General features: G+C 34.0%; 1 protein-coding gene across 2 annotated transcripts in view; it reads left to right on the forward strand.

The window, feature by feature from the left end:
• The window catches only part of SOS1 (SOS Ras/Rac guanine nucleotide exchange factor 1), a 157,337-nt gene that overhangs the window by 95,293 nt on the left and 36,874 nt on the right, over positions 1-25,170 (forward strand). For both annotated transcript variants that reach the window (XM_060168550.1, XM_060168551.1), the window contains exons 7-10: positions 5,815-5,925; positions 6,000-6,098; positions 22,693-22,820; positions 23,607-24,262. In XM_060168550.1, coding sequence (XP_060024533.1) covers positions 5,815-5,925; positions 6,000-6,098; positions 22,693-22,820; positions 23,607-24,262 — 994 coding nt within the window. The remainder of the gene's footprint in view (positions 1-5,814; positions 5,926-5,999; positions 6,099-22,692; positions 22,821-23,606; positions 24,263-25,170) is intronic.

Below are 25,170 nucleotides of genomic sequence, written 5' to 3' on the forward strand. Positions count from 1 at the left end.
TTATAAAGCCTCAAAATATAAGAAATAGAAACTGACAATTACGAGAAATGGAAAAAAATTTACTATCATGATAGGAAATTGTAGCACATCTCTATCACAAACAGAAAAAAGATTAAGGCTATAGAAGTTAAAATAAGAAAATGAACAGGTTTGATTATGTATATATGGATGATTCTAGATTCATTTCAAGATACCAGTTATATTTACAAAAAGTGGTTACAGTATTAGATAAAAAAGGAAGTCTCAAATATTACATAATAGCATATAAACCATCTTTTCTGACTATGAAATTAAATTAGAAATCACAATAAAAAGTTATTAAAATACTAGGAAGTCTTAAAAATGAATTTCTAAATATCTCATGGATTAAAGAGGCAGTGACAATGAAAATTACAAAATACTTGAAATTGAGCAAAAGTGAAAGTACTATATACAAAACCCTGTAAGATGCAACTAAAGCAATGCATAAAGAAAAACTTACAGTTTTAGACATATATTTTAAAAAGTAGATATAACTAAAAATAAATGAGTAAAGGTTTCAATCCAAGAAACAGGAAAGATAATGTAAATTTGAGAGTTGATAATAATAGAAACAACATAAAGGAAGTAATAGAAGAACAGAATTAATGAACTAGAAAGCACACAACAGATAGAACAAAACCTCTAATAATGTTGATCAAGGGAGAAAAAAGGAAAAGCATAAATATTAAGAAGAAAAAGTTATAACTAACTACAGATTGCAACTTTTAAAATCATTCAGGAATGCTGAGATCCATTTGAAAATTTTTGAGAACTGGGATGGAGTGGTTAACTTTTTAAAAAATATAAAATAGGAAAATTGACTTAAGAAATAGATATCCTAAAAAAAAAATAGATATCCTAATTAACTTAAAAACCATTAAAAATTGAATAATCAAATCTATGTGTCAACAAATGACATGAGGCATACACTAAGTATTAGGAGTTTTACCAGTCTTCAAGAAACAGTTAACCTTACTCTTTTGAAAGTTGTCCACTGCTCCATTCAGTTTAGAAATAGTACCATAAGGTATTCAGAAGTAAACCCAATAAACATATGCAAGATTTTTGTTAAGAAAACCACAAAATAGATTCATAAGGAAGATAAAAAATAGGGACACAAAGGGCAACTCAATTTTTTAGGATTATATATCAATACATATATTATCAAAACTGGATAAGAGTAATACAAGAAAGAAATATGAACCACTCTCACATACTGACACAACTGGCAAAGAAAAGTAATCAGTTTATAATTAAATAAAAACTGTGGCCAGTATGATATATCTTAGGAAGTTTACTCTTAAGTGGTTTGAAATTTTTTAAAAGTTAATGTAATATTTCACATTAACATTAAAATCTCAACAAATAAGAAAAAGCATAGAAAAACATTCATTCAGGAATTTCTTTAAAATGTTGAGCAAAGTAGGAATAGAAGGGACCTTTCTTAATCTAATAAAGGATATCTATCAAAAACCTATAAAAGACATATTTAATGACTAAGCCGTAGGAGAATGCCGCTTACTACTTCTTTTCAGCACTCTAATAGAGATACTAGCCAAAAGACAGAAAAAGAATAGAAAAGACAAAATTGTCCTATTTGTAGTCAACATAATTGTCTACACAGCAAATCCAAGAAAATATATATAGTGTTGTAACTATTAGGCAAGTTCAGTATAGTTGCTAGATAAAAGACCAACATAAAAATTGCTAGCATTACTATACTCAGTTCCAACCAAGTGAATGTATAATATTAAAGGAAAAAGGCTCCATTCTCTATAGTAACAAAACTATAAGGTGTTCAGAAATAAACCCAATAAACATATATATGCAAGACTTTTGTTAAGAAAATCATAAAATAATGATATTCATAAGGAAAATCTGAAGAAATGGAAATACCATGTTCATGGAAAGACTCAATATTGTATTGATGCAGTTGTCCCCGAATAATCTATAAATCAGCAAGCTGATCGTAAAATTCATGTGGAAGAATGAAGGGACAAAAATAACAATTTTGAGGAAGAACAAGTTGAGGGGACTTGTCCTATCAGATTTTAAGATTTATTACAAAGCCACAGTTAATATGATTTATTACAAAGCCACATTATTAGTTGTAGATATAGACAATTAGTGGAACAGAATAGAGCACCCTGAAAAAGAATACACATACACACGATATGTGACCGAGATTACATTTTAATCAGTAGAGAAATAACAAACTAATTAATAAATGATGCTGGGTCAAAACTGGTTTTCCATGTGGAAAGAAAATATTCCTTCCTTAGCTCACATCATACAGGAAAAACTCTCAGTAGTTTAAATAAAATCTAAAAAATGAAAAGCAAAACTTTAGAAGTTCAGAAGAAAATACAGGAGAACATATTTATCACTTTGAAGTAGGAAGGGTTTCTTAACACATAGAAAGTACAAACCATAAAAGAAGAGATTAAAATTTTTAAACTTTTGTTCACACACAAAAAACCATAAAGTTACGAGAAGCACAAAAGAATGAAATTGAACTCCTTACCTCACACCATATATAAACATAAGTTCAAAATGGATCAGAGACTTAATATAAGAACTAAAATTATCAAACTCTTAGGAAAAGCATGGCTAAGTCTTCATGACCTTGACTTTGCAAAGGATTCTTAAATATTACACCAAAAGCATGAGTGAGAAAAGAAAAAAATACATAATTTAGACTTAAAATGTAAAACTTTCGTGCTTCAAAAAGTACCATCAAAAGTGAAAGGACAGCACACAGAATGGGAGAAGATATTTGCAAATCATATGTCTGATAATATCTGATATATTCAGTGTATATAAAGAACTCTTACAAAAAAGACAAACAACTCAGTTTTTAAATGGTCAAAGGATTTGAATAGGAATTTCTCCAAAGAATATATAAAAATGGCCAACAAGCACATGAAAAGATGTTTAGCATCATTAGTCATAAGTAAAATGCAAATCAAAACCATTATGAAATACCACTTCACACTCACTAAGACGGCTAGAATTAAATTTTTAAAATGAAAGGAAAATACCAAGTGTTGGAGAGGATGTGGAGAAATTAGAACCTTCAAACTTTGCTGGTGGGAATGTAAATAAAATGGTACAATTGCTATGGAAAACAGTTCTTCAAAAAATTAAAGAATTACTGTATGATCCAGCAATTCCAAAAGGTTGCATACTGTGTAATTCCTTTTATATGACTTTCTTGAAATGAAAAAACTATTGAGGTGCAGAATAGATCAGTGGTTGCTGGGGGCTAAAGAGGCTATGATGGGAAGGAGGAAGGTGTGGCTATAAAAGGGTGGCAACAAGAGCCATCCTTGTGGTGATGGAAATATTTTATACTTTACTACATCAATGTCAATGGCCAGGTTGTGATATTGCACTATATTGTACTATTCTAAGAGGTTACCACTGGGGAAAACTGGGTAGTGTGCAGACAGACAGAATCTTTCCGTATTATTTCTTACAACTACATGTGAATCTAAATTATCTCAGAGTAAAAAATTTACCTAAAAAAAGATATATTTATACAGTGGAATATTATACAGAGTTTGAAATAAATGAACTGTAAGGAACTATATGAATCATATTGGATAAATCATTAAAACAACTGAATATAAAAACCAAATTGCAGAAGAATTTATTGTTACTATGTACATTACAATATTTATATAAAATTTGAAAACATTGCCTTGTTTCTTGATACATATGTAATTATGATATAAAAATATACTTGGAAATAATCAAATTCAGGATAGTGATTTCCTCTGGGGATTAGCAGGAGAGGAAATTACCTTCTGAAAGGGAGCTCAGGAGGATCAATTACATCTCTACTGTTTTATTTCTTTAAAAAAAAAAAAGGTGAAGTGTTATAAAATGTTGAGCTCTTTTTGAGCTAGATGGTGAATATGGTTGTTAAACTGTTTTCTGTACTTTTCTGTATGTTTAGAATAGTCTATATTTTTAACTGTTAATACACAGTTGTGTGTATCAATAATTAAATTTTTAAATGAATCTTATAAGTATTGCATTTAACCAGTAAATTGATCATAATATAATCTATTAATTTATACGAGGATGCTTAGAAGTGCTTGCCATTCTATAAATTTATCCTCAAGAATAAAACTATGTGATAAGAGCTTGGATTTCCAGTTAGTTGTCAATTTTTTTCTCTCTTGAAATTAGCTATTTTAGAATGATAATACTAGATACCATTTATTCACCGCTAAATATGTGCATACGCTATTGCAAGCACTTTGTGTGTATCTCATTTAATTCCTAAAACAACTCCTTGAAGTAGATATCATCTACATTTTCCAGTGAGGAAGCTTGGCTTAGAGAGAGTAAATGTTGATAGTTTGTCAGAGGTCACACAGCTAGTAAGTAGTACAATAAGAAGTGGAACCTGAGTCTCTCTGATGCTAGAGTCATGCTTTTAAGCCACTACGCTGTCTGTATAGTCTTTAATTTATATGTGTAATTGTCATAAAAATTCTATAATAAATTAGAGTTTATTGAAAGGGGAGGAGGACAAACATTATCTGCTCTATATAAGTTCATGAATTCAAGAGACCCAAGATAAAAGCATCCAATCACATTTTTATTCCTCTCTCCCATCCAGTCTATTCATAACCTGACTCCCTCCTGCTGTTATTGTTGAAAACCTACTATCCATTCCTGTAAGATCTGCAATGGACTGCAATTTCCATTGTTATATTATTACAGAAATTTTCAGTTGAGAAGACAGTTGAAGGAATTGAAATGGCTCAAGGAATTTAGGATGACTTGGAACTTTATATCCCATATTGCATTTCACAGAGAACAGAACTGGGGTCTTCTGATTTCTGATCTTGTGTTGTTATTATTGAATCTTTCTTAAAGAAAACAGTCTGAGAAACAACATAAAGGGTAATTTAAAGATAAACATTTGTTCTGTCATTCACTCCTAACTTCATTCTTCTGCAGTCCTCCACTAGATGTCCTCTTCCTCTTTCTAGAATTACCCTTCATAGAAATGAGCTCTTGCTAGAATCTATAACACCATCTTCATAATAGTTTGGGCTTTTTGGCTTTTTATTTTTACCTGGAATAGAGCACAGGATGGCGGAGAGTAGAAATCCTACCTCCTGATAAAATCACAATAACTACTCTTTTTTTCCTCAGGAATCAGCAAAACCAGTAGATTCTAACCTTTAGAATTGTTTAGTTTATTAATCATTGGTGATGGTAAAATTTTTGGGCAATTTGGATTAAATTTTTATTTAATTGTTTTGTGAAAAATGTGCCAATGAATTTTAGATGATATAAACAATTACCTCTGGCTTGCAGAATGTGTAAGTAAGTCTATGAACAAGAAATAACCGTGAGAAAATAAATGTCTGGCACCAATATTCTAAATGTTTATACTTTACCTGGTTGTGGATATCTATATTCTTTATTATTCAGGCTACACTTAGTTTTCCAGATCTAAAAATCCCCCCATTCTTTTGACTATGTTTGTTGATAATACTCTACTAGAACCCTTTCATGAGAGGTGTCATAACATATAAGAATCCCATTACTCATCAGAAAGAATTGATTTACTTTCTTAATTGAGAATATTAGGTTTATTCTGTTAAAATTAATAGCAATGTAATTTTGTTTAGAGGCTTTAAAAGAAATATATAATTGTGCAGGCATAGGTGTGCCCATAATTTAATCTTTTTGTGTTTATGGTGGTAGGTCATTTATACTTTACCTTGGAGAAAGATTATTTATGTTTTGCCTTCTTTATTTTCTAAGGAACTGGCATTTGATCCATATGAATCATATGCTCGAGATATTTTACGACCTGGTTTTCATGATCGTTTCCTTAGTCAGTTATCAAAGCCTGGAGCGGCACTCTATTTGCAGGTATAGTAGTTTTTAGATCAAGATATATGATGTCTGAAAAGTAAACTTAAAAATTAAATCACTTTGTTTTCTAGTCAATAGGCGAAGGTTTCAAAGAAGCTGTTCAGTATGTTTTACCCAGGCTACTTCTAGCCCCTGTTTACCACTGTCTACATTACTTTGAACTTCTGAAGGTAAGAAAACTTTCTTCTACTTATAAAATATTCAAGTGTGTTACAGTTTTTTACCAGTTCATTTGTGTGTGAATCATTATGTGAGCGCTCATGAACATGTCTGTATCTATTTTCTTTTTCTAGTTAAGAAGCAAATGTAAATGAATCTACAGAAGAGTGGCATATTTTCTCCAGTTTCAATAGGGAATTTTAAAGCAATCATCAGATACTTTTATCTTGTGCCCTTACTTTTTGTTTACATGGTCGAATGTTTGGAAACAACCTTGTATTTATGCATCCAAGTCTCCGTTTTGGGACCTCAGCAGATTCAGATTCCTTAGATAAGGAACCAGTGTGGGGATAATGCCAAAGTAATGGAGAAGATTAATCACCTAATTTTCGTAGCTTAAGTTTGCAACTGTGTCTGTAGAACTGCTTACTGTTACTCTAGAAGCAGTGAACTATAGTAATCCTAGTAGAAAATTCCCATTTGATTAAAATACTCAATTTAAAAAGCACCAAAAAGAAAAGGTTGTGCTTTTTTCCCTCTTTTCCTATTATGCACTGAAATTAACTAGGGAAAAGGGAACCTTAGTCTGTATAAATTATAATTCAGTAGTGTAGCTCCAGGTGATTTAAATATCTTATGTATCTAATGATGTCTGCTTTGGATTATGGATAATATGTCCTAAAAAAACATCAAATTTTTTTCAAAAATTTTAAATAATGAGATAATAAAGATATTCTATTTAATGAACTAACCCCATAAATACAAAATAAGACATGCATTAATACTATTATTATTTCTTTAGTTTTTAAAAGAATGTTTTATTAAAGAAAAATTCTATTATGATTTTGTTATGAAGCATGTATTATTAGAAATCAGATTTATAGTTTGCAGGGGTACATGAAGGCTCTCTATAATGAATCAATGAATGAATAGAAAGCCTGAATTTAGTAAACTGGAGGAACTCAGATTCTTACATTTTCCTTCCATTTTCCCAGGTCTCTCTACATTGTAGTAATTTGGAGTTCAGTTAGATTTGTTGAGTAGGAATGTTTGAAGTAGGAAAGGACTAAGGAAGTTAAAGGACTTGATCACCAGGCAGAATTATGGAGCTCTTAGCTCTCTGTTCTGGGCTGCAAACGGAATACCATTTATCGTCTGCGGTAATATAGGATGATTATTTTAAGAGGATAATCAAGAGGAAGCATTTGGTGTGTAAAATCATTCTTTATAAAAATTCATTATGACAAATCATAACCTCAGAATGGGACATTTGCAAACAAGTTTATTATATAGATCCCTTCCTCATAATGGAATCTGTAATAATGAGATTTTTACCTGAGACTACAATGAAATTCTGATGGATTAAAGGCCATATGAAACCTTGAAGCAGTCATTAATTAATAAGTAAGAACAAGAAGCTTTGATGAAGTTTCAGAAGGCTATAAAACCTAACCATCTTAATAGTATAAGAGAAATTAATTATTTACTCCCCCAAGTATAGGCAATTAAATTTTTTAAAATTATAAGTTATGGTAATAAAACTTTTTAAAATTAAATTAATTTATTTATTTTTGGCTGTGTTAGGTCTTCATTGCTGTGCACAGGCTTTCTCTAGTTGTGGCGAGTGGGGGCTACTCTTTGTTGCCGTGTGCAGGCTTCTCATTGCGGTGGCTCCTCTTGTTCAGAGCATGGGTTCTAGGTGCATGGGCTTCAGTAGTTGCAGCACGTGGGCTCAGTAGTTGTGTCTCATGGGCTCTAGAGCACAGGCTCAGTAGTTGTGGCACTCGAGCTTAGTTGCTCCACGGCATGTGGGATCTTCCCAGACCAGGGCTCGAACCCATGTCCCCTGCATTGGCAGGCGGATTCTTAACTACTGCACCACCAGCAAAGTCCCGCAAATTTTTATTTTATAATTGCGTCAATCAGCAATTTAAAAGATTTCTACTGGTAAGCACATGTATTCCTAGTTCATATTACTGCCTAAATTTCATTGCAAAATTAAACAGTATATTGAGCAGGAAACTTTGCCCAATTAATTCTACAAATTGTCATCCCTCCTTTTTATTCTGCATTCCCTCAGCACTAATGTACTGTTTGTGTTTATTATTTTTAATTTGTATTTGTTGGTATGTTGCTTAAATAGTTTCATTGAGCAGTATTTCAAAGTGTATTCTATAGAATGCTAGTCCCATAAGATACTCTAAATCAAAAGTTTGGGGGAAGGAATTCCCTGGCGGTCCAATGGTTAGGACTTCATGCTCTCACTGCCGAGGGCCTGGCTTCAGTCCCTGGCCGGGGAACTAAGATCCCACAAGCCATGCAGTGCAGCCAAAAAGAAAAATATGTTTGGGAGAAATGTTCAGTGGTCAGATACGTTTGGGGAACACTGTATCCTTAATTATACTCCTAGAAATTTTCAGTGTACATTAGAATATTAAAGTCTTTGTGAAATTGTGCAATAAAGCAATCTAAAGCAATTAATTCCCAAATTAATTAAACCATGGAACCCTTTGAAACTATAATGTATTTCTGGAGGTTACTTTGGGAACCTATCATAGAATTCCTCCATCAGAAGAACTGAAAGACCTTCTAACACTTAATGGTCTAAGATTTTTTCCAGTAACGTGATTCTCACTAACTCTAAATTTTTTTCCTCTGGATATTGTCATAACTTCAAGTGCCATTGTGGACTAGGTGATTCTGGACTCAACAGTGATTAAATAAAATCAGCTCAGTGGGAAGCAGCAAAATGCTAAGACGTGAATAACAATTGGAAACTAACCATAATTTATCTATGGTATGGAGTGGCTTTTGAAAGACTAGATAGGACTCTGATTTTTTTTTTCTGACTCTAGCCTGGTAGCCTACTAGCTGAGTAGCCTGTAACAAGTCACCTCACCTTTTGAGCTCTGGTTTTCTTATCTGTGAAATGCTCTTATCTCACTGGGTTTTTCTGTCAACCAAGAGAACGTATGTAAAAGTACTTCATATGCAGTAAAAAATATAAATACTGAGTATTGTCATTACTAGAAAATTTTCTTCGTCTTGCAGATATCTTAAACTAACATTTTACTACCTTCATCTTTCACCACTTCCCCACTTCTCCTGCCTGCCCAAATTTGTATTCCATTTCTTTGTTGATCAGCTCAGATCCCTTCACCAGAAGCCTCAGTACCATCTTTGATTCTTCTTAGTCCCTTATTAGCAGAGCATCATGATTTGATTCCAGAAATGATTCTGGAATCCAGTCTATTCTCCCATTCCACTGACACTGCCTTAGTCCAGACCCTCAGTATGTCTCTCCTGGGTTACTGTAGCGGTTTCCTATATGGTCTTTGTGTCTCATGGAACTCCCAGTTTGAAAAGTGCAGTTGGTGCCCTGTGAAGTGGGACACAAAGTCTAAATTCTTTAGCCTCTCTCCAGCCTCATCTCTCAATACTTGATGTTACTTTCCTTATGCTTTAGCAATAAAAAATTTCCGAGCAACTCTGGATATGTCAAATCTGTTCAGGATTCCATATCTTTCTTTTTTTCTATTTTCCTGGAATTTTGCTTCTATTTCTACCTTCCCATTTCATCTGAAAAATTCCTGCTTGTCAAAGACTTTGTTCAAATGTTGGTTCTCCATCAAGTTTCCCTTGGTTTCCTAGGCTGATCCTTTGCCTAAGCTCCTTTATTCTCTTCATATCTCTTTATAGAACATGTCCCATTTTTACTGTCTACCTTGTCATTAGACTGTATACTCCATAAAGAATGGAACTGAGCCCTATGTATCTTTGAATTCTCATACCTCGTAGTGTTTGGCACTTAGACATTCCATAAATGCTTGTTAAAAAATGAATCGCGGGCTTCCCTGGTGGCGCAGTGGTTGAGAGTCCGCCTGCCGATGCAGAGGACGTGGGTTCGTGCCCCGGTCTGGGAGGATCCCACATGCCGCGGAGCGGCTGGGCCTGTGAGCCATGGCCGCTGAGCCTGCGCGTCTGGAGCCTGTGCTCCACAACGGGAGAGGTCACAACAGCGAGAGGCCCGCGTAACGCAAAAAAAAAAAAAAAAATGAATCGCAAAAGTAAAGTAAGTTTTCCTTACAATTCTTATAAATGTTTTATATTTGTAGGAATAGTTTAACTGTAAATATAATTACATATATGTATATAATTACATATATATTGCATATATATACATAATATGTATATAATTACATTTACTTTGGAAACTTAGAATGCCTTCAACTTTATAAATTCAGAAAATAAAAGTTTAGTTATTAATAGTATGACTTTAATGCCACTGAAACTGGAAAAAAGAAATACTTCCCCCCCTTCCCCTGCCCCCCACCAGCAAGTTAGTTTGCAGTCAAGTCTTTGGAACCTTTGATTAATTTTTTTCACATTAAAGTTAATTTTTATGAAGTTAAAAAAAAAACAAAAAAACTTCCTTTGTGTCCTTTTGAAAACCTCATTGTTCCAGTAATTTGATTTTCCTATGTGAAGTTTAATTTGCTTTATTAAACCAATTTAGAGTTGTTTCTTGGGGCTAAGTAAATATGTTGACCAGTATTTTGAAGGTTACCAAATCAGTACATTGTTCAGTTCATCAAAAATGTTAACTTTTTCTTTGTTCTTTAGATATATTATTTTATCCTCTTATGGTATACTCAGACAAATGTTAGAAAAAAATCATCCAGGGTGATTTTGAGCCAATCAGTTCCCTAGAAAATTACCTGTTCTCTTTCCAATATGCTGGGTACATATAACCTAGGGGAAAGTAAGTCTCCCTCAATTTAAAAAATCAGGTTCAAATCTATATTGTTATTTGTGCATTAGTGTGTTAGTTTCCGAGGGCTGCTAGAGCAAAGCACCACAGACTGAGTGGCTTAAAAACAACAGAAATTTATTCTTTCACAGTTCTGGAGACAAAAAGTCCAAAATTAGGGTGTTGGCAGGGCCATACTCTTTATAAAAAAGTCTCTAGGGAAGAACCCTTACTGCCTTTTCTTGGCCTTTGGTGTATCCCAGCAATCCTTGACATCCCTTGGCTTATAAATGCCTTCACTTCAATCTTTGCCTCCATCTTCACATCACTTTCTTCATATCTTCACATTCTTCTCTGTTACCTTTGCATCCAAATCTCTTTCCTTTCTTGTAAAATGCCAAGTCAGTGGATGTAGGACCCACCCTAATCCAATGTGACCTCATCTCAACTTGATTATATCTGCAAAGACCCAATGTTCTTTTCTTTTTTAATTTATTTAATTTATTTTTGGCTGCGTTGGATCTTCGTTGCTGCGCACGGGCTTTCTCCAGTTGCGGCGAGTGGGGGCTACTCTTTGTTGTGGTGCGCGGACTTCTCATTGCGGTGGCTTCTGTTGTTGCGGAGCACGGGCTCTAGGCACATGGGCTTCAGTAGTTGTGGCTCGCGGGCTCAGTAGTCGGGCTCAGTAGTTGTGGCTCGCGGGCTCTAGAGCACAGGCTCAGTAGCTGTGGTGCATGGGCTTAGGTGCTCCGCGGCATGTGGGATCCTCCCGGACCAGGGCTCAAACCCGTGTCCCCTGCATTGGCAGGCAGACTCTTAACCACTGCACCACCAGGGAAACCCAAGACCCAATTTTCAAATAAGATTATGTTCACAGGTACCATGTGTAGAACTTTTGGGGGGAACACAACTCAACCCATTACAGTTAGTTTTTGGTATACTATAAAAATTAAATTCATTTTTGTTTTTCTGATTCTCCAGTGTATATTGGCTTTCTTAAACCCATAAAAATATTTTTTTTGCATGGGCCAATTAATCATTTCCTCCTGATCTTAGATTTTAACATTTAATTTCAGTCCAGCAAAAATCTAATGAAAAGCCAACAATTGCAGTATTTTTCAAATAGATGGATTATAAGCAGCTAAAAACTCATGGGAATTCAAAATTACTAACAATCTTCTGAATAAGACTAAATGTACATAACTGAGGTTGGGGTTATCATGTATGCTTTCCCTTAAATGAAAAAATAATAGAAAATTTAACACTTAAAACCTCCATACCTGTCTTAGGTTTCATTGATAATAAAAAGTACAAGATTAGGAAAATAATTGAGAGAAACATGTCCAGGTTTAATTTTAACACATCACAACAACCCTCAGTTTTTAGGTAAGATTATTAAATTAAGAACCAATGGAATAGTAAATATTTTAGTGGATGTTAATTCGTTATAACAGTACAGTGCTTGTCTTGATCACAAGCTTTACTTTAGAAAATAAGAGACACTAAAGACTTTAATCTGAATGTTCACATGGTTAGACACTTGCTATATGTTAAAATTTAACATTAAATTTTCTAATATTCCTAGATTATTGTGTACTGACTGACTCGAAGAATAGTCCTTAACATTTCCCCTTAGCATCATAAATATTGCCAAAATTGTAGCCCCAAATGCTTAAGTACAGAACTGTGGGAAAGGGTTACAGATAAGAACTTAGAACTGAATGGTGCAGTGAGTGGGAAACTTAGGCTCAAGAACTGAGAAATGTTAAAAGTAGGAGACATTTTTCCTCCCAGAGTAGTTTTTTTTTTTCAGTATATAAAACAAATTGGAAAAGGCAAACATAAATTGTGCTACATCATTCACTTTAAACACCCACTAATGGCCTTCACATAGTGCACCAGAAACTCTTGTAAAGAAATATGCTCTGCAGACCCCTACTACAGGTATCTTGTATGCATTTGTTAATGGCTTTGGTTTGTTGCTTTTTCAGTTTGGGAGCTGGACAAGTATCAGACATCTTCTACTCTAGATAATGTTTTATCTACTTTTTTCATGTTCTGCATCTGGTTTAATTGCTGTATGCTTCAGACCATTTTTTTATACTGCCCATGAGCTGATGCTTAATACCAGCAATAAGAGGAGATTTAGAAAACATAGCTTCTCTCTGAGTATCATAAAAATAAGTCCAGAAGAGGTCTGTCTAGCTTCCATTCCTTTGAACTAGCTTTCTAAATTTAGAAATTCTTTTCCAGAAACCATGGGCTCAAAGCAGTGAGCTAAGTAGTATCATATCTGACCACAGATGTTGAATGCCTAAAGTTAAACACAGAATAGTATAATTCAGGAGCCATTATAAACGAATAGCTGACTAATATATTAGTCCCGCGTTAAAATTTTAAATCAACTAAAGTGCTTTGAGGAACATTCATAGTTTTGGTGATTTTTTTTCTCTGATAAGAAAAGAGAGATGGTTTTGAAAGGTATTTTATTCCATAAATGAGATTATCCTAACATTTTTTTAGGGTTGATTTCCTGTTTAAAGTTTCAAACTCATTTCACCTTTCAGATTTTAACTTGCTTTTACATTACTGCATTTTCTGCCATTTTTCTCTCATTTCCTCTTTCTGGAACTCCAATTACATGTATGTAGAACTACTTTATGTTGTCCCACAGATCTCTGAGACTGTTCATTTTTCTTAAATCTTTGTTCTTCAGAGTGGTAATTTCTATTGATCTGTCAATAGAATTGTTAGTTACTATACTTACTCTAGAATTTCCATTTAGATTTTGTTTTATAGTTTCCAGAGACTCCCTATCTGTCCACTCAGTAAGACCATGTTTTCCTTTGATTTTTTGAATATGATCACAAAAGCTACTTTGAAGTCTTCCTAAACCCCCCATCTGGGCCGCTTGGAGTCAGTTTCTATTAACTGGGTTTTTTTCCTCGAATATGGGTCACATTTTCCCAGTTTTTTTGCTAGTTAACAACTCTGGATTCTGTTATGTTGAGGATTTCTGGGGTTCCCTTTGTGGGTTTTGGTTTTCGTTTTGTTTTGGATTGTTGGGTTTTTATTCTAGTAGTAGACAGTTAACTTTTCTGGACTCAACTGCAAATTTGTCTCTTCTGTGTTGTGCAGCAGCTAATATCTCTGTATCACTTTTTAGGATTTCCATACGCTGCTTTTTTAGCTTGACTCTTTACTGTCTTCCTTACACATGTATGATTTGACAGACTAAATGTTTGGGCAGAGATAGTGTTCAAATTTGGGGGCACAGTATCTGGTTCCCTTACACCTGGAGATTCCCCCTTAATTTCCAGCCACTCTGCCAGCCTCAGACTCTATTCCCTGGCACCTTAAACCAGTAAGTCTTCAGCTTTCTGCTCTCTGAGCTATGTACAGTTGGGGAATAAGCTCAGTTTAAGAAAAGCAGAACCTATCCATTATAGCTCTGTCTTTCAATAGAGATTCCTCTTTGGTCTCTGCCTACTTTTTTTCTAGACTCCCTGGGGTCTTTTCATGCATGCAGAGTTTAGGAGTCAACCAGGCGTTTAGGTAGAGTTTATTCTCAGATTTTGTGTCTCAACCCTTCTGCAATTCATTCACTTCCAGATTTCCCCCTTCAGTTTCCTTTTAAATTCTGCTCTCTTTCATCTCTAGTGTGTGAAGCTCCTCTTCTCCTCTGCTTCTTCCTCACTGTCATCATGGGAGGTTGGAGAAAGCCCTAATCCCACAAGTGTACACTTTCTAGTTGCAGCTTTTCAAGAGCAATAGTATTTCTGGCTTATGCTTTCTTTCAGATTTTTTCCAGTGCCTATAAATATTTTTAATCTCTTGTTTAGATTGAATAATTGTTATCTACAGAGGGTTTTCAATACTTCTTCACTTCACCACCATTACTGGAAGTTCTTGCATTTTTATAGCTCTTTTTTTTTTTTATTATTTTAGCGGTACTCGGGGCCTCTCACTGCCGCGGCCCCTCCCGTTGCGGAGCACAGGCTCCGGACACACAGGCCCAGGGGCCATGGCCCACGGGCCCAGCCGCTCCGAGGCATGTGGGATCCTCCTGGACTGGGGCACAAACCCGTGTCCACTGCACCACCAGGGAAGCCCTATAGCTCTTCTTCAGTATTTGTTAAGGCTTTGCTGTCTGTAACAATAGGAAGGGGGTACAGTGAAGGGCTGCAACTCATATTCCACAAGTAGGCAAGAGAGCTGCTAATGTTAGAAAATGTATTCTAATAGATTTAAAGATATGAGTAGCTGGATCCTGTTTAAAATACAGTTTGAATATTGGGCATGTTTAAAAATCGGTTGCATTGATTATTTTTTTAATTGCTTTATTTGTTCTTAGATCATCCTTTATCTTTTTCCTCACCTAGATGACATGCTTGAGCTTAAAATATTCCCATACAGAAACAGTACACAAATTTAATCCAATTAGCAGGAACTCTAAAAACGTTTTACAATTATCTAGGATTGTTACAATCTGAAAACATAATAGTGATACTTAGAAACATAGTTCCCTGTTTTACTTTTTTTGCTGTTGTGTTATGACTTCTTCATCAAATAAACATTGTGGTATTCAATTTTTTTTCCCCTTTTTTAGCTGGAAATTCACCAAACTCTCTCCTTTTCTTTAAAAAGCTAAAAATAAATTTGGCCTTACTGTAAAAAAGTGATTCTAAGTCACAATGAAAGGAGCTTGGTAACGTTATTCACCAGAATTTTGGCCTTCCAGTTATAGCGCAGTTTCTTCTTTTTTTAAGGTGTAAGATCTTTTCTTTCATTAAGTGCTTCTCTATTTTAAAAAGTTTTCAGGGACTTCCCTGGTGGTCCAGTGGTTAAGACTTTGCCTTCCACTGCAGGGGGTGCAGGTTCGATCCCAGTCAGGGAGCTAAGATCCCACATGCCTCGCAGCCAAAAAAACAAAACAAAACAGAAGCAATACTATAACAAATTCAATAAAGACTTTAAAAAATGGTCCATATTTTTAAAAATCTTAAAAAAATAAAAGTTTTCAGAATTTCTAATACTCTAATATTTAACTGGTAATAGATAATAGTAAATAATACTTTTATCATTATCTGTCTCTATCATTGTTTTTTTTCATAAATTTATTTATTTATTATTTTATTTTTGGCTGCATTGGGTCTTCGTTGCCGTGTGTGGGCTTTCTCTATTTGCGGCGAGCGGGGGCTACTCTTCATTGCGGTGCACGGGCTTCTCACTGCGGTGGCTACTCTTGTTGCGGAGTACGGGTTCTAGGCGCACGGGCTTCAGTAGTTGTGGCACACAGGCTCAGTAGTTGTGGCTTGTGGGATATTCCCAGACCAGGGCTCAAACCCATGTCCCCTGCATTGGCAGGCAGATTCTTAACCACTGCACCACCAGGGAAGCCCCTGTCTCTATCATTCTTTTGATCATATATACTGAAAAACTTTTTCATAGACAGTTTTAATTCCTATTATATATATTTAAATGTTTATATTAATTGCAATTTTCCACCTGTCTGGATAGCAAAGAAAGACAAAAGAGATTAATCCAATTTAGCAAAATCTTAAAAACTGCCAAATATGGATGAAGTATATGAGTATTCATCATTTTATTCTCTCTACTTTTAAGTATTTTGTCAATTTTTATAATAAAAATTATAAATACCCATTTTAATTAATTTAAGAAACCCCAAATAAAACTATATAAATAACTATAAACTTCAGCTAGTATTAAAAAAAATTTTTTTTAATTACAAACTTTAAACTCACTGAATCAACAGTATTTTTTGTTTTCCCTTCTCTTGGTCAACTATTTTTAAAATTAATATTTGAAATCTCAATAGATAAAGTATGATGCCATTTACTTTTTAAAACCATAAAATCTTGTCATATGATTTCTTTGGTAATTGCACATTTCAGACTAGAAATTGAACTTACCATCAGTCTGATTGCTAAAACCATTAAAAGCCCATTTTAAGAGAGAAGATAGGTACAGTATACAGAAAGTTGAAGAGCAGATATTTAGCTAAAAGAATTAAATTATTACTTTTTTTTAAAAAACAGCTTTATTGAGATATAATTTACATGCCGCAGTGTTCTCTATTAAAATATGCTTTGTTTGTTTGTTTGTTTTCAAATTATTTCCGCTCCCAGGTACCTGTAGGGGAGAAAGTTTTTTCCTCAACCCTCTTAGAGTCTCTGGCTGGGTCTGAAAAGGAAACTGACAAAAATTAACAGGAGAAAAGCATACAGATTTATTTAATGTAAGTTTTATATGACACAGGAACCTTGGCATATTGAGTATTTTAAACTGAAGGAACTTGACAAAACAGAACCAGGGAGGTCACTGACCTTCTCCCTCCCTCCTGCTGTTCTCAAACTCCTTCAACTTAAAATATTCAGTATGCCAAGGTGCCAAATTGGGGAGTAGTGTGTCCTGAACCCTATCACACCCTTCTCCCCCACTCCTGTCCTATCATTTACTCATGAAGTTTATCTAGAAAAGCAGTGACCCCTTTGCTATCAGGTAAGAAACCTGTCACACCCAAGGTTACTTTTAGCAGCATGAAGAAAATCAGGAATTTTGCTGGTCTCAATAGGATTAAAGAGATTCAATGAAGAGAGGGGTATGAAAAAGGAAATGGGAAAATGTAGACTGTTTATTGTCCAACTATCTTTTGAACTACTCTGCTTCTTTATTGTGTAAATAAACCAAGTTCACTTTCTTGAAAACTCCTTATCTTTCCCAGCAAAACTATTCTTTCTGCACTCATTCACTCAGTGAAGTGGTCCTACTATCCATCTGGTTACTCAGAATAGAAACCTGGAAGTCCTCAACTCTTCTCTGTCATTCTCCACATCACATCCACTTCGTCACCAAGTAAGTCCTTTTCATTCGTGAAAAGGATCTTCTTTTGGATTCATCTTCTGTTCATTTCCTCTCAGTACTCTATGAGGGCCATGATCATCTCATCTCCCTTCAGTCTTGCCTTTCCCATCCTCACCCCCCACATTTGCTGTTTCCTAGGTAACCAAACCAAAGCCATTTTTCTAAAATGCAAATTTGATCACATTAGTCATTAGCTTAAAACCCTTAATGGCTCCGCATTGACCCAGGTTAATGTTCAAGTTCCTAATAAGGCTTGCAGCCCTGACTTGGTCCCGGTTGACTTCTCCAACGTCTTAACTCCTCACCTCTCCCCACCCCAATCCTTCCCAGCCACCAGGTTCTACTCTTCTGCCAGTTTCTCTCAGCCTTGGTCCTGAATAACTCTTTGATTACACATGCTATTTCTTCTTCCTAATACATTTTTTGTACCTCTGTTTCCCCATAGCTAAACCATTCTTATCCTTCGAACCTTATAGTCATTTCCTTCTGGAAGCCTTCCTTGCTATCATCTCTCCCTTTATTAAGTCAGGGGCCCTTGCTGTGTATTTCCAGAGTGCCCTGTATTTTCCCCATTATAGCACTTTGTCATTCATCTTCTCTTTTACACTCTAAGCTCTAACAGCAGTGACCAGATTTGGCTTGCTCACTGTCATATTTTCATTACTTATAAATAATGGATGGTTAATTAAATGTTTGTTAAATTAATTCTGATTGGAATTTCACTGGCTTCCCCTGTAGATCTGCCCTTTTGAGTTTCATTCAGCTACTATTAATATTCTAAATAGTTTCTAAAAGTGTACAAAAGACCATTTAATTATCTCAATAAAACTTATGACTTTCCTCAAAAACTTAGAGAATTCTGCTTTAATTTCCTAATAGTGAACTGTAAGTCAGGTTATAATTTATATTTTAAGATTTCACTTTTATATTTTCAGCCATTGGCTAATTTAATAAAGATATTGTTTCATTTAAATTACAATTATGGATTATTTATAGTGTTACACTATTTATTTCATGTATTATATACCACCTTGGCAATGGTCATCTCCTTGCTTGTCTTGGGGGGAAAATAAGGGTTAAGTAAAAGAAGATCGAATTCTGTTAATATCATTAACATCACATACTGGTTGTAATTTTATATATTTTAGGAGAATTATCTGCATATATGAAATCACTTTAACTCAAAAAATAACATTTGGGGGAAAGGAAGGAACTAGTTATGAAATTTACTTCATGATTCCTATCTTTGCTTGTGTTCTCACATTTTGTGATGAACTCATATATGTACACAATATTTAAGATAAAGATAAATCTTTAGCTTTATGTTCCAAATCTTAGACAATTATAGTGTATATTTCTTTAAAAAAAATTTTTTTATTGAAGTCAGTTGATTTACAATATTGTGTAACTTTCAGGTGTTCAACACAGCAATTTAGTTATACTATGTTTCTTGATTATATATTTTGTCATCCTTGTGCATTGCAATTTACCTATTTGAATGGAATAGGTTTTATTTGGTGAATATTTTCTAAACAAGTATTTCAAGTCATTTCAGTTCTTTGGGTAGTATATTGAAAAGGACTGAGAGTTGGAAATCCTGGGTTCTGGTCCTGCCTGCCTCCATCATCAAGTATGGCAGTTCCTTTATTCTATAGTATTTCTTGTTGGAGAAAACTAATTTCTAGAAATAAAAACATATGGATTCAAGTTTGTTTTTAAAGAGAGGAGCCATTATATGTTTGTGAATTAGTTGAACTTATATACATTGCATCAGGTACAGCACTTTATTTTTTTATGTGTAAACCAATCTTGAGTTTTATTTGTCTCCTATCTTTTTCCAGTTTAAAGCTTCTTAAATTTAATACTATTTATCTCTCAGGGTTTCCTTTGGGCATGCGATATACCATATTGACTACTGCCCCTTCTACTTATTTCAAAAGGACCCCCCCAAAAAAAACCAAAAAATTACTGGTAAAAGTGGCTCCTTTCTTTTGAAAACGTGAATTTTATCATCTCTGTAGATCGTATGATTTACCATTGTGCTTTAGAATATGATGCTCTGGGTAAGTTTAAATACATGCTCATATACGGCAATGTAATATCACGACTTGATAATTTTTTAAACTATTTAGTAAACAGCATTTGTAAAATTAAATTGTTGCTGTTACATAGTGTTATTAAATAGGCACCCATGAAAAGCATGGTATTGAATATCACTTTGGTAACAAGAGGATGCTGCTTTGTGGAGTCTCATTTACATACTAATTGCCATTGCTTTGTTTCTGTAGCAACAATAAGCCACCCCTTTGATGGTGGTTAGCTTGAATTATTCTGCACCAATGCCCTGTTTAAATCAGCTATGTTAAGTAAAAGAAGCAAAGAATGCTTATAAGGAAGGTCATTTATTACATTGAAATTTGTTTTAGATGCTTGACTAATGCTGTGAAGGTAAATATTACATTTAAAAATTATTTTATCAGTAAAGTTTTATGGTTTTTAAAACAGACTTTGGGTTTGTGCTTTTAAAATATATTAAAAATATTTTTGAGATACCAGTATATTCTGTATGTGAAATGCTATAGTTAATGATAGATAAATGACCCAGAAACTTGAAACATCTTTAGAATAGAAAATCAAATGCATGTCTAAATGGATTTGTTACTTTCAGAGTTCTTTTTATGTGTTAGAATTGTGTTTTGTATGACTTTAGGTATGTTTGCCTGAATTAATAATATTAAAAATATCAAAGGATAGAATGTAAAGGACTCAATAATATTCTGTTGTTAGTGTCAACTCTTTTTTTTTTTGCTTTGTATCATATTGACTTAAATATTGAGTGATTAAATTCTGAAACAACTCAGTGAAGTAGTTTACTCTTTAGTGGTACTTTTATTAAACCATCTAGAATTTTGCCCTTTCTTACTGAATATTGCTTTCAGTGTTAGATTGTCTGCTGCCTTTGAAGCCTAAACTTGATAAAGTCTATGGTAATATTTTATTTGTCTCCAAAAATTCTGCCATATGAGAGGTAAATAGTTTAGAATCATAGAGATGGAAGATACTTTTAGAGATTACCCAGAGTCCAGCCTTCAGCCTACCATTAACATCCGTTAACTAAAAACCTAGTTTCTTTCTTTATGAACACTTGGCCATTGGCTTTCTTTAATCTGGCTGGCCATGGTGAAGAGAAATACTATGAGTAAAAGGTATTTGCATATTTTTTGTAAGGTAGCTGTTTTTAAGTCTCTTATCCTTTAGCAACTGTCTCCCTCCCCCAACGCTTTTTTGTTGGAAATTATGTGAATAGATTTTTGTTTTATTTAATACAAATGAGACTGAATATTTTTCTAAAGAGTACAGATTATGCCTCAGTGAGTTTTAAATAATGGATAGAAGAAATCTGAATAATAAAACCTGATTGTTAAATAGATATTACAATATATTTATTACTTCTGGAATATTTGAGCATTAAGATATTTTAAGCAAATTATTTTTATAAAAATTGTCTGGAGCATTGAGTAAGAATATGTTTACTTTTCATAGGTCATCAGTACACACATGTGTGTGCGTGTATGTGTGTGCGTGTGTGTGTATAACCTGTATCAGTTGAAGCAAAAAAGGAATTTATCATTACTCTTTAAGAGATACCTCTCCAAGAACAAAGTTCTTAAAGTACTAATGGATAATGAAGCTCTTTGAAAAGTAAACCTTTGTAAATTACTATTTTTTATGGTTTTATTTCTCAAGTCTTTTTCCTTTATGACCGAGAGTAAGTGTTCTTAAATGTTGCGTGAAAGCTCTATTAATAAACGTCATTTCTTAACTTTTCCTTTTTGGTGGCCACAAAGAGATTTATAAGGTTACTGAATTATTGTCACTTACTGTCACTCATACCTCAGTTAACTGCTTGCTTGAATTACCGCCACCTAGTTGCATTGATGATTAGTAGTTATTGATGACTCAGTTCTTATTAAGTACAGACTTTCTGTCTGGCACATGTGGCATCTTTAGCCACTAATTGAAAATGTGCTTGAGTTTCACTAACATGTATATTCCTAGTTTTACTCAAAATCTTAACATGTGAATACTGACAAAGTTCTTCATGATACCAATGTTAATTCTGTAGTAGAACTGCAAAGGAAAGCAACTTGCACCTATATTGTATGTTACCATTTACAAAGTGCTTTCATTTTTAATAACAATCCCATAAAATAGGCAAAGCAGGCGTTTTATAAGCCTCATTTGACAGATAGGAAAAGGGGGGCTCATAAGTCAAGTAATTTGCCCCAAGGTCACACAGAAAGTAGAGTCAAATTTTGATCTTAGGTTTTGTGTCTTCAACTTCCTCTCCACTATATTGCATCCTTCTCTGTATATTTATCTTCCTCGGCATTCCATTGCTTACAACCGTAATGTGGGAATCAGAAATCTAAGACCAAATTACACACTTCAAAAAAAATCTCATCTGTGTGTCTACTGTGGTGCCAAGACCTATGATAGTAAAAAGATAATTTATGTCCCTCATTTCCTTTCAGTAATATTTATCTGAGAAGCTGCACATTACTGCCTGTCAGAAGGTGTGATATCTGTTAACACTGTTTCTACATTTTTTGTTTTTTTTAATGTAGAAAACTTGGTTGCATGTTGATATGGATAGTAATATAAAGGAAGAAAAAGACTTCTAAAAAGAATAATAGGGGCTTCCCTGGCGGTCCAGTGGTTAAGTCTCCACGCTCCCAATGCAGGGGGCCCGGGTTTGATCCCTGGTCGGGGGACTAAGATCCTGCATGCACGCCTGGCACAGCCAAATAAATAAATAAAATATATTTTATGACAGGTTTAAAATGTTTATTTATTGTGGTAGAAAGAGTTAATCAATGTTATCTTTATCCTTAAATAAAAATGGGATTATTATTTTTGGGGGCCAGAACTGTTCTGCTAATTCAGATTTGTCACTTTTTACTTTGCAGCAGTTAGAAGAAAAGAGTGAAGATCAAGAAGACAAGGAATGTTTGAAACAAGCAATAACAGCTTTGCTTAATGTTCAGAGTGGTATGGAAAAAATATGCTCTAAAAGTCTTGCAAAACGAAGACTGAGGTGAATATTTTCACTTTTTTTATAATCCTCCTTTTCACCCTGAATATTGTGGTATAAATTCAGGGATCCCAGTTCCCTCCTCAAGTAAACAATGAAGAAAATACTTTTAGTGACAAGCTTGGTCTTTCAGAGGAAGTGACATCAAAGCCAAGAGAATTTGTTATTGTTTGAAAAACCTTTCATATTTGTGCATTTTCCTTGCATACTCCCAGACAAGACCTCCTGAGAGTCAACTGGTAAGCTAAAGGAGAGATAGAGCAAAATGTATTGGGTAGATTTATGTCAACATCATTGTTCTGTCAAAGTAAAATTAGTAGTGTCTTTTATTTTAGGGATTATGTAACTCAAGGCATTAATTCAGATAATATGCTTCCAGTTTCCTAATTATAATATATACGTGGTTTTTAACTTTAGGTATTATCTACTTAAGCATTTCTAGATAAATTTTTTAATCTTTCTTTTCTTTCACTATATTGGGCTACTTTTTAATACTTGTCATTCTAAATATTTCATAGCCATGGTAGAAATAATCATTCTGTAGCTAAATTTATAGGGTAGAATTTTGTCAATAGTCAGTTGTTCTTTTTAGAGCACTAAAAAAATGTCTCCACTGTGTTGCTTTAGTTTCCAAAACTGTGCAATTTTGTAACACTAATATATTTGGAGAAATAGTGAAAACCTTCTCAGTGCAACTTTTTAAAATATACTTTTGCACTGTCATTTATTTACATGAATTGTAGATTTCCTGTCATCTTTGTACTAACCATGTTTTTTCCTTTATCCTAGTGAATCTGCATGTCGGTTTTATAGTCAGCAAATGAAGGGGAAACAACTAGCAATCAAGAAAATGAACGAGATTCAGAAGAATATTGATGGTTGGGAGGGAAAAGACATTGGACAGTGTTGCAATGAGTTTATAATGGAAGGAACTCTTACACGTGTAGGAGCCAAACATGAGAGACACATATTTCTCTTTGATGGCTTAATGATTTGCTGTAAATCAAATCATGGGCAGCCAAGACTTCCTGGTGCTAGCAATGCAGAGTATCGTCTTAAAGAAAAGTTTTTTATGAGAAAGGTACAAATTAATGACAAAGATGACACCAATGAGTACAAGCATGCTTTTGAGATAATTTTAAAAGATGAAAATAGCGTTATATTTTCTGCCAAGTCAGCTGAAGAGAAAAACAATTGGATGGCAGCATTGATATCTTTACAGTACCGGAGTACACTGGAAAGGATGCTTGATGTGACAATGCTACAGGAAGAAAAGGAGGAGCAGATGAGGCTCCCTAGTGCTGATGTTTATAGATTTGCAGAGCCTGACTCTGAAGAAAATATCATATTTGAAGAAAACGTGCAGCCCAAAGCTGGAATTCCAATTATCAAAGCAGGAACTGTTATTAAACTTATAGAGAGGCTCACATACCATATGTACGCAGGTAAGAAGCATGAACTTGCCTGTCACTTTTATTCTGCTTCAAGCTGATTTTTCTTTGCTGCACAGGTCATTATGCCTAAAATAGAAAGCAAACTGACAGCAAAAGACCTCCGCATTATCAGAGTTGATTTTCCTTTGACTAAAAATACCGTCACTTTATATTTCTTTGAAATTTTATAATCTTTCTACCACATTTACATATGTTACTTTTAACTTTGCAACCAGAGTTATAAATAAAGTTACTGGGCTAAATTTAGACAGTGGCAGAAACAAGACTAAAAGTAGTGATAAATCAATCATCATTAGGGTCTAAAAATCTTTTTACTCCTTTACCTCTTTTTTTTCTTTCTTTTTCATTACTGAGATTATAAAATCAGTAAAAATTCTAATTGATATCCATTACCAAAATTGTGCTGGTAGTACATTATATATACAGCATTGCTTTTTCTTAATTTCCATTCCTAAAATTTATTAAATTTAGCAATCCTGGGAGTCATTTAAGTTTTCAGTATTTTTTGCTTTTTACAACTGATGTTATTTAGAGAACAGTTTCACCTTAGCGCAATTTTTAGAGACAAACATAGGTGTTTGGAGGATTCCTAGGGGGTTGAGACATGTTTGTCTTTAAATGGGCTGCATCAAATATTGTGTTTGAGAGTAAGGAACAAATATAATGATCGATTTTTTTAAAGTAATTTTATTTCTTCTAATAAAGTAACATGATAATCCAGTGTTCTTCAACTTCCCTACATAGTAGGAAATTTGACGATTGTAAAATACTGTGGAAAGAGCACTCACTGTTAGATTCACACCTTCACTCTATCACAGTTCCTTAAGGTTTTAGAACCTTAGTTTTCATCTCAAAAATCAACATCACAACAGCTGTCTTAGAATATTGTTGGAAAGAAT

This window comes from Lagenorhynchus albirostris, chromosome 13 (assembly GCF_949774975.1).
Source record: "Lagenorhynchus albirostris chromosome 13, mLagAlb1.1, whole genome shotgun sequence".
Classification (NCBI taxonomy): Eukaryota; Metazoa; Chordata; class Mammalia; order Artiodactyla; family Delphinidae; genus Lagenorhynchus; species Lagenorhynchus albirostris.